The 10,269-nt window shown below is 49.6% G+C and overlaps 1 protein-coding gene across 1 annotated transcript in view; it reads left to right on the top strand.

Moving 5' to 3' along the window:
- Positions 1 to 3,341: 3,341 nt before the first annotated feature.
- CLSTN2 (calsyntenin 2) overlaps positions 3,342 to 10,269 on the top strand; it is a 599,321-nt gene continuing 592,393 nt past the window's right edge. The window contains exon 1 of the mRNA XM_004682158.2: positions 3,342 to 3,634. Coding sequence (XP_004682215.1) covers positions 3,526 to 3,634 — 109 coding nt within the window. The 5' untranslated portion in view covers positions 3,342 to 3,525. The remainder of the gene's footprint in view (positions 3,635 to 10,269) is intronic.

The following is a 10,269-nucleotide window of genomic DNA, read 5'->3' as shown; positions in this document are numbered from 1 at the left end:
CAAATAAATTGCCTGTGACTTATGATTACCTTGCCAGGTGGGGCCCTGGGTACGGGGCTTGAAATGATTAAAGCCTTATATCATCTTCATCATCATTTTTTGATCAGGGTTTTTAAAAGAACATATACCAGTTGAGAGCCAAAAAAACAAAGTATGCAGTTTCACTAGATTCAGGGACTTGTATTATAGTTTTAACATGCTAATTGGCTATTTAAATGTTCATTATTCAGAAGCAGTGGGTAAATATAACAACAATAATAAGAAAGAAACCTTCAAATTCACAAAGCAATTTTTCTGATTTGAAACTACTTTTTTGTTGTTGTTGTTATGTGTTCTCCATGCCTCTCCCAAAATCAATTTTTTGAGAAAAATGGACCTTGGAATCTGGCAAGCATAAACTCTGCACAATTATAGCTAAGTTGCTCCAACTTTCTGAGCCAGTAATCTGGTTACAAGAAGATAGGGAAAATAATACTGACTGTTGTAAGGTAAATAAGAGGGACTGTAAAATTCCCATGGCAAAGCCTGGCACCTAGTGAATGGGGATGCATCTACCGCTGGGTTGCTTTGCCCATTTGGGGCATCTGCAATGCCTGTCAGAGCCAGAGGGTACAGCAGTGCCCCTAACAGATGGTGGGGTCTTAAAACTCTTGTGGCCTGAGTATTTCCAAGACTGAACTTATCCATCTTGGTCCTGGGTGTCTTCCCTCCAACTAAGCAAATCATGGTTGTGACAGGCATTTCAGAGATTTGGGAATTAGGGGTAGGAAGGAGATATTTTTGTAGTTATTGCACACTGACTACGTGCCATCAACCTAGTGTTTCCCAAACGTGTTTCTCACATACCTCTTATAATAACCTTACAAAGTAGGGGGAATGCTCCCTAATCAACCACCTGCAAACATTGTGACTGAATGCAGCCACCATCATTATTTCTCATGAGTCAGCAGGGCAGCTCTGTCTGATAGGGGTTTATCTGGGCAGGTTTACTCATGTGTCTGGCCAGCTGGTGGGGCAGGCGTGCAGAGCAGCCTCACATGGCCTTGACTCACTCTACTCTGTGTGGTCTCTGATTCTTTCAGGTCACCCTGGGCTTGTTCTCATGGTGGTGGCAGGAAAGGAAGAGAGCTGCTGGTCAAAAGAAGCCACACAGTCATGCTCTGAGTTGGGGCAGGAAAGCAACAAATGGAGTGGGTTCAAGAAGGCAGGAATAAAGGGGGAGGTGCTAGTGTACTTGACCTTCCTCAACGGACAGTTATTGCCCCCTTTCAGCAGAGGAGAAGACAGCAACTGGCACTGCCATCCTTTGGTCACTGCCATCCTTTGGTCACTGACCTGCCCCCAGCTGCTGTGCTGTGTTCTTGCCTGATGATCCGCCACCTGGGGTGGAGATGCTTTCACAGCTGGATTCCTGCTTCTTTCTCATTATATGGTCTGCATTGGAAATTTCATGTAAAATTTTTGGGGCTAATCAACTGGGACAGTGCAGGTAAGTGCGTAAGGTAGGCCTACTTAACAGAGAAGATGAAGGGAAATCAGATACATAATTGGATGGAGCATACAGATGGAAGAAAATGAGATCATATTTCTTCTCTATTTGCTTCTTTCCCTGATTTACCTGGGTCATCTTCCCCTTCTCGTGACATTCTTTGGATCCTGATATTATGTTTGAAAAGACAAGATCCTGGTGCTGGCTAGAGTGTATTTTAGCTCTTTGACCTTGGGCAAGGAAATTACCTAACTTCCCTGAGCCTCCATTGCCTCTGTGAAAACTGAGAATAATACATAGATGTTGGTCGTGGAGGTTAAAGGAGAGCTGCATGCTGGTCAAGTGCTCTAAGTGTGAGCCTCCTTGCAGCTGCCATGATTCACCATGTTTCCCCTCCAAACACCTCTGGATGCCTGGAAATTCAGTAGAATTGGCCTACCTGCAGCAACTCTGGGTGAGCTGCCATGGCAGCACAGAGAGGCTGAGCGGCATGAGGACTGTTAATGGATTTTATGGCTTTGTTGAGTACCCCAAGCTAGTTATTAATTATAGGATGTTGTTTAGACAGTGTTGCAATATATACATTTTGGTAATTGATTTGTATAGGCTCATATCTAGCAACATAAAGAATGTGAAGGATCATAACACTTACAAAGGATTGTAATTGCCTTTTACTGTCCTCTCCTGCTTCTCAAATGGGGAGTAAAGGCTTTGAGGCAAGGAGCACGTTCTCCGTGGTTTTTGGCCCTCTAACACCACCTACCCCAGTGCCCAAAGATAGGATGGTACAATTTGTTCAGGTGCTCAGGAAATGTATTGAATCGGTTAATAAATAGCTTTTGTTCATTTCTTTACTTTCTATCTTATTTCTTTATGTATTAACTATGAATGGTGAATTGCGTGTGTCTCTGGGATTGCATATATGCAAATATGGTCAAGGACTTATTTTTCAGAGTCAGCAGTTAATGGTTTTTGGGTACCTTTGGGAAACTTTGTGGCCTGGTGGGTGGGGCTCGTTAAGACAAGCAGGGCTCCTGCACTCGGGGAACTGACAATTAAGTATTCATGCAGGAGTGTTACAAGGCATGATGTCAGGTAGCCTGGTCTTAGACATGTAGAATGACAAGATAAGCAGGGTGACTTTCTGTCTGAGCACTATACTCCAGGGAAGTTTATGCATGGTCCCCACTGCAGCTTTGGTAAGTCCAGCACCCCAGGTTTACCATTTCTAACCTGGTCCATCAGCCTCTGAGAAAAGTGAATGCCCCTGCTTTCCCAGGGCAGTGCGTTGTCCAGCCTTCGCCCTTCTGGTCCCTGGTGATCTACCCTGCCAGACAACTCAAGAGCAGTACTAGCGTTTTGGAGCTCCAGCGTGTGGCTGGCGCCCTCCCCAGACCAGGCGGCTTAGGGCTCCCAGAGACCTGACCAAGGGCAGGAGATTTGCAAAGCCCTCCGGCACCCTCACCACAGGGGTCTACTTGAGGGCGTGACAGGGCAAGGTCCCCTGCTCTCCCGTAGACCACGCTCAAGGTCTCAGGTAACCACTTTTTGTGACAGTCCATCTTCTCCAGAGGCAGTGGTCGGAGAGTCGGGGAGGTGGGGTACCTGGCGGAGGGCTTCCCACAGTCGTTCACCAGGGTCCTCTGGGAACCAGGTCCTGACTGGGGCGGGAGTGTCCGGGAGCTTGGGGACCACGGAAGAAAGTTGGGGGTCGGAGCCGCGGAGTCGGGAGCTCGGAATCGGTGCCGGTGTCCGCGTCTCATGAATATGCAGGAGCCACCTCCCTCCCTCCGTGACGTCACGGGCCGTCCCGGGGTGAGCGCCGGAGCCGCTCCGGGTCCGCGCCAGTGAGCGCTGCTGCTGCCGGCGAGCTAGCGGCGCGGCGGCGGGTACTGGAGGTCGGGCGCGGCGGCGCTGGAAGCGCACCCAGCGGGCAAGGCGAGGCAGCCCGTGGCGCGGCAGCAACCGGGAGGCGAGAGCCGGTGCGGACCGTAGGCGGCGGTGGCAGCTCGTTGGCGGCGGCGGCGGCGGCGAGGATGCTGCCTCGGAGGCTGTGCTGGGTGCCGCTCCTGCTGGCGCTGGGCGTGGGGAGCGGCAGCGGCGACGGCGGGGGCAGCCGGCGGCGCCGCCTCCTCGCGGCAAAAGGTGGGTGCTGGGGAAGTTTCCTTTTTTTCTGAGAAGGGAGGCTGGGCAGGCTTGAAGGTGCAAGCGGCAGGGACCCGGGCTCGCGCGCGATTTGCACGCCCTTTCTCGCCGCAGCTTCTCCGGCATCTGTGCGCCCGGGATCCCCGAAGTAAGCGCTCTGCGTCTTAGACCTGCAGGTTCCACCTGCAGACGTAGCCCAATTTCTGTGTGTGGAGCAGGGGTTGAGGACCCTGGGGAGTCGGGACAACTTTGTCTCTGCTGGCGTGAGGGTGTAGTAGGTGATTCGCTGGCTCTGGCCCGGCTATGGCTAGAGCTGGGCGCTGGCGCGGGGAGGGGAGGCAGTTGTCGGCTTCTGCCGGAGGGAGGGATCAGTTGTAGGGCTACCGAGAGTGCAGAGCTCTCGTTCCAGCCGGGGATGGGGTGGAAACTTGTAGGCTCCAGGGAAGGCCCCCTCTGGCTTGCTTCAGGCTCTCCCGGGGTGACTCCAGCTCCCCTGGGAACGCGCGTCCTCCAGGTGGACCGCGGAGTCCGGAAGAAGTGCGGGATGTGACGCTCGCCCTGGCCTCTCCGACTCCGCTCCTGCCCGCAGAAGGGCCCAACCTGGTGCCCCTCCCCCGCCCACTGTTTGGTTGGAGGTCGTGACCTCTGCACTCCTACCGCCCCTGAGGAAGCTGGATCCCAGCGAACGCCTGGTGCAGTCGGAGAGAAATGGGCTGGCGAGTCGCGGACTTTGACAGCTGTCTGGGAGCTCTGAGAGAAGCGCTGGGATGGGGGCGCCGGAGGGCGGGCCTGAAACGCGAGGTCGCGCACTTGCTGTGGTAGGAGGAGAGGCTGGGGTGGAGCAGAGCTGGGGGTAGAGTTGGGGGTGGCGGTGGGCTCTGGAAAGACGGCGGCTAGTCTGGGCTGGCGCGCCCAGTTCAGTGATAACTTGTTGATTCTCTGCGCTGTTGACAAGGAGGACGTGCTCTTGGATGAGGGCTGTGTTCTAATCTGCCGGGTACTCAGGAGGGGGAAGTTGGTTACTGGAACCTTGTCTGACTGACAGCCGTCGGAGGGCGTGGGGGGTTGACCCTGCAGCTGAAGAAGCTCTTCTTCTCCCTTGAGGTTTCCAAGGCCACCTAATTTGCCAGCTGACTTTAAACTATAGCGCACCAGTGTCTCAGGAAGGAGAATGTCTATCAGGTTTAATTACTTTTGGAGCATGAGAGTGGCCAGAGCGAGGAAACCCCAGTTCACCGTCCCTGGTGGGAAGGTCTCTCCTGCAACTTGAGAGATAAATTGGAGAATTGGAGTTTTGGCTTATTCTGTAATCTTAGCATTTTTTTAGCGACATGACACTGAAACTGTTTTATAAGCAGACGTCCTATTTCAGCAAGTTTTTACTCCTGATACATCCTTGAGAGGCAGTTTCGTTTTATCATAAAGATAAAATCTTTATGAAAATATCTCAAGCATAGTATGATAATTCACGATATGAAGAGTTCATTCTAAGACACTGGGTGCTTTTTTTGGTGAAAATAAGCATGAAAATGATGATAGGCAACGTATTATACTGCTTTGGGAATTTCCATCTCTTTAGCAGAGCAAATGATATATTCATACGTAGGTTCCACAAATAGGATAGCTCACAACAAGTAAGGAAAGGAGAGAGAAAACTTGTTTGAGAAGAAGACCTGGAGTATTTACGTAGTGCTAAGGTCTCAGTCCACATGGAAAATTTGCGGAGCTCAGAAAGATGAAAACGGTTGGGGGGAGTCCAGAATTTCAATGAATCACAGTCTTCGGAGTAATTAATTATACACGTTTTGGACCAACACTTTTCATCTTCCCGGCTTAGAACGTGTTTATTTCTTGGTGAAAATAAGCCACTTGTTTTTCCAGTGTAAAAGTTGGTTAGCCAGTCACCATGCCCCTTTTCTGCCTTTCTCTTTCCAACCACTAGAGGGCTGCAGAGGGTGCTGTTAGCTGCGTTTAAAAAAGACAAATGTGTAATATTTGATCAAAACAGAGACATTTATTATGACACTTTAGTTGGTATTTACAGGGCTGACTTTTCTTATTATAATGCACTTGGATTTTGCATTTCAAAATCTCATATAGTCTCTGAAGAACATTTGAGATAATAAAGTGATGCTTCATGTATAATGCACCATGCCACTGATGTTGCCACACTGAAGGTTCATAGGATTTTCCCTGTCACTAAAAAAGAGAAAAGTCAGGAAGACATGTGAAGGATATTGAAAAAAAAAATAGCTTTCTTATCCCATACAATTCTGTATTCGTGTGTAGGAGAGTGGCATGTGGCATCAAGCTGCCTGGCAGAGCTAAGTGTACCCTCTGGACATCTGTCTGGAAGCATGCCCTCCCAGCTTCGGGGCTGTGTAAGATGTCATGTCTGTGGTACACAGCTCGTCCTGCCTTTGTGTTCCTTGCTTCTTGCTGTAGGGAATGGAGCAGCTAAGTCCCGGCAACTGTTAGGAGTTTTCCCAGAATCACTGTACTTTTAGTGCAAACATATTCCTGATTTTGGAAATAATATAGTAACCAGGCAATTATTACAGCCTCTTCCTCTGCCCTCCTACACCTTGGCTTTTTGTCAAAGGAGGCAAATAGCAGATCCCTGCCTATTTTTTATAAGTATAAAAAGCTTGGGAGACATTGGGGGGCTTCCTGGGGTAGAACAATGACACAGCTTCCTGGGATAGAACAATGACGCAGCTAATCCAGGGTAAAGAAGATGATGCATTCTGGACAAACACCTTAAGGTCTGTGCTAAATTTAGGGATGTCTCAGGTGTGAGGGACCTTTCCCATTCTCAACATCCAGACATAGTTTATAGAGAATACTGGCATATTGTTGAGTTTGGACTCTAAGTTCCCATAGTGCCACCCCTGTGTGCTTGAGTCTGGCTTAGCGCTCTGGACGAATCTGAGCAGATAGCAGAAGACCACCCCTCATTCCCACCTCACCCCTACCTTTCTTTGAGAGCTTTGATGTAATTGGAGAGACAAGATTTTTGTGTAGAAATTTTAAGCAAATGAAGCAGAGAGGATTTGTCCCAAACTCTGTGATGGGGACATAGGCAAGCGAGAAGGCGGTAGAAAGTGGCCTGGCCAAAGCAGCATTTGGTGAAAGTAGGTGGGGGAGACCAGTGGGCAGAATTTAGGCCTTGCAATTTATGCAGCTCCCTCTTAGGAGAATGAGGGTTCTTTGCTACTCCCTTTCCCTGAGCTGTCTCTAATTTTTACGGCCCATGCGGTAGGTGTTAGCCCATTCCAAGGACTAAGAAACTAAGTCTGAGAGATGGTAAATGACTTGAGGAGACCCCCAACATGTGTGTGTGTGCTACGGGGGTGAGAATGACAAGGGCGCCCTAGCCCCGTGTCTCCTGACTGCTCATCAGGTACTCTCCCCTTTGTCTGAAAGCCTACTGAGGTGACCCTGGGGAAGCAGGGTGATTTGTATCTCTGAGGTCCACAGGAGCCCCTTGGTCCTGCTCACAGCAGTAGGAAAGCCCAGGGTGCTGCTTCTGAGGTGCAGGAAATGGGCCTTGCTTCCTTTAGTTTGAGGAAACCAGTGTTCTTCCTGCAGATTCAAAAACCATCCTCGCACATTCCCGATTGTTTGTTGCAGAACATCCTGTAGGGACAAAGATGATATAGATTATTTATGGTGAAATATTCTACATTATCTCTGCACAAGTAGCAAATGTGTCTCAGAAATGCGACAATTATTTCCTCAACAACTGGAACACGATTAACAAAAAGGCCTCAGCAATTCATCAAAGGGGACAGACTGACCAGCTGGCATCCCGCGTCACCTGTGGCTCCAGGAGCAGGTTGTGCTCATTCCTGCCCTGGACTATCTAGAGGTTCCAATGTCACCTTCCTTAGCCCAACTCTTATTGCTGTTCAAGACACAGGCTGACTTCCATATGGCCTACCCTAGAACCTTCCTAACTAACCCCCTCACACCTGAGCTGGTGCCCCCAGAATACTAGGGCCCTCCCTCTGTGCCTCTGACCTGTGGGGTGTTCCAGCAAAGCTCTGGGGGGTCCTCACTCACCTGACTCTCCTTGCATTTCCAGCAACACCCAGCTGCCTCCCTCTGGCTGTAAGCTGGGTTGTCAGTAGTGACTGACATAGTGAACCTCCTAGTTTGCAATTTTGGTGCCATTCTGGGTGTTCTCTCTTCCATGAAGTAACATAGTAGCTTGGTAGTCAAAGAACCCTGGGTTTTCATCCTGACCTTACTGCTTTTTGGCTACCTAATCTTGGATGAAGTAGTTAAGCACTTTGAGCCTCAGTTTCCATACTAATAAAATGGGGATCCACGGATCTACCTTGCAGGGCTTTTTCTTGTTAGAGTAGAGCTTAGAAAGAACTTAACCCAGGTGATAACAGGTAAGCAGCACAAATCTACATTGACTAGTTACTGATCACTGAAGCACTGGGTTTGAGTGTCGGAGATTTGGTGAAATTTTCTTTTTGATTGCTTGGCAATGAATGACTTTATTTGTATCTTCTCTCAGCTCAAGCTGTTCTCTCGGTGTATCTCTTTTTGTCTCAGTCTTTCTGTATAGGTGCGTATTTGTGAAAATATGTGTAAATACAGCTGCAAACATATACACTCACATATTCGGCTTGAATTGTGAAAGCATCTGAATGTCTTCAATCATCTTGTTCACCTCCCAAGCCTTGCACTCACCTGAGGGCCAGGCCAGAGTAAGGCCTCTTGGTGTGTGCTATGTCATGTCTCCTGCTGTTAGTATCAGACAGGTGGGGTTCTCATCTGCAGAGGAGGGACATGTGTGGCATGAAGCGGGCTTTAAGGAGGGGTCCCTGCCCTGTTAATGCTTCCCTCCCAGTCCCGATCTCCCAGGAAGCAGAGAACATTTGTTTTGCTTTAGACATTGGCAACTTCTGGGAGGGGGAATGTTCACATGGAAGGCGCAGCTGAAGCGTGGTCACTACTGCTTGGGACAGAGGATCATCTGTAATCTGGCCCACCACTGCCTGCACCCTGGGGAAAGTCCCTGTTGGAGAAGTGGGCTCCCGGACAGATGCTGACAGGATTGACCAGGAGCGCTGGGCCAAGACACTGGCTCCGAGTGCTGCAGGTGGTCAGCTGGGGCTGCTGTAGCATATTCCCGTAGACGGGGGTTGGGGGGGGGGGGCTGTAAACCACAGACATGTGTTTTTCACAGTTCTGGAGGCTGGACCTGAGATCAGCGTTGGATTCTGGTGAGGGCTGCTTTCGGGCTGCAGACTGCAGCCTTCTCTGTGCATCCTCACAGGTGGGGAGCAGAGGGCAGTAGTGGGCTCCCTCCTCACTCCTCTGAGCCTTTACTCCCACTCACCCGCACACCACCGCCCTCATGACCTCACCTACTACTCCCCATCTCTTCTCTAGGGCTTCTTACTGTGGCTAGGATTTCCACATGTGAATTTTGAGGGGATGCAAATATTCACCTGTAACTGTCACATTGGAAGCTCTGAGGGAAGAACAGGAAAAGGCAGCAGGTCATGTTCAGAGAAGGGTATCTGGGGCAAAGTTAGAGCAAGCCAGGTATGCCCTGTTCGTCATTTTTCTCAGCCGATGGTTCTGCCTCTTGTTTTTGTCTGTTAGGGCAATGGGAAGATACATACTAAGTGCCAGCACTGTGACACACTACACATGTGTCATTTGGTTTCATCCTGACCCCAATCTATGAGGCAGGTTGAGTGACTACTCCATCTGTAAAGAGGAGGAATTCAAGGCCTAGAGGAGTGATGCAGCATGTCTAAGTTCTCATAGTCTGGGAATGGAGCAAGTGAGGTTTGAACCTAGAACACTAGGGTAGACATTCAATCATCCCACATCATCTAGGCCTGCCAGCAGCGTGAGTCTGGAAGAGTCTGAGGAAGGCTGAAGTGTTCATCTGAGCAGGAAGGCATCACCTTATGAGGTGAAAACATCTGAGTTTCACTACAAAATTGCTGAGTCAGTTTCTCTGGAAGTCTCACTCTCTGCCTCAGTCTCCATCAAGAGTGAGCCTGGCCTCTCTCCTCTCTTCTCCTTCATGTAGCCTGAAGCCTTTCTCACCTTCTGTCCTGCATTGTGTGGTGCAAGGTGTGTGGGGAGGAGTCTCCTGCACTATAAAGACAGCTGCTGTTCACTTGGCTTAAATATGATACTTGCCTGACTCTTTTTGTTAAAGCAGATAAAGTTCACAGAATTTAGCACAAATCCTTTCAAGTAAGATAAGTTTACTTGAAGGCTGGACACTGTGGAAATGAAGGGAGGATGCTAAAAGGTGGCTGTGGCAAGGGTGGAGGAGATGGTACGTGTAGACTAGGAGGTCCTTGTCGCTCCTGAGGCTGCCCTTTCTTCTGAGGAGGATTTTCTGTAGGGCTGTTGGTGTCTCACAAATACTCATTGACAGGTTGGTAAATGAACCCCACAGGTATGCAACAGCAGAGCCAGGAGTCAGGCCAGGGGAGGGGGGGGTGGAGAGTGGGTGGGGGAGGTGCTGGGATGTGATTCAGCATGAGGGAGCACTGTCTGGGACAACATCATTGAAACTCAGTTCTACTTCTTGCAGATTTCTAATCCTCAGGACAAGAACTTGTCTTCAGTGCCTTCCTACACCTTGT

Source organism: Condylura cristata, unplaced genomic scaffold (assembly GCF_000260355.1).
Source record: "Condylura cristata isolate star-nosed mole 26May11 unplaced genomic scaffold, ConCri1.0 scaffold00014, whole genome shotgun sequence".
NCBI lineage: Eukaryota > Metazoa > Chordata > Mammalia > Eulipotyphla > Talpidae > Condylura > Condylura cristata.
This window is presented reverse-complemented; position numbering and strand designations above follow the sequence as displayed.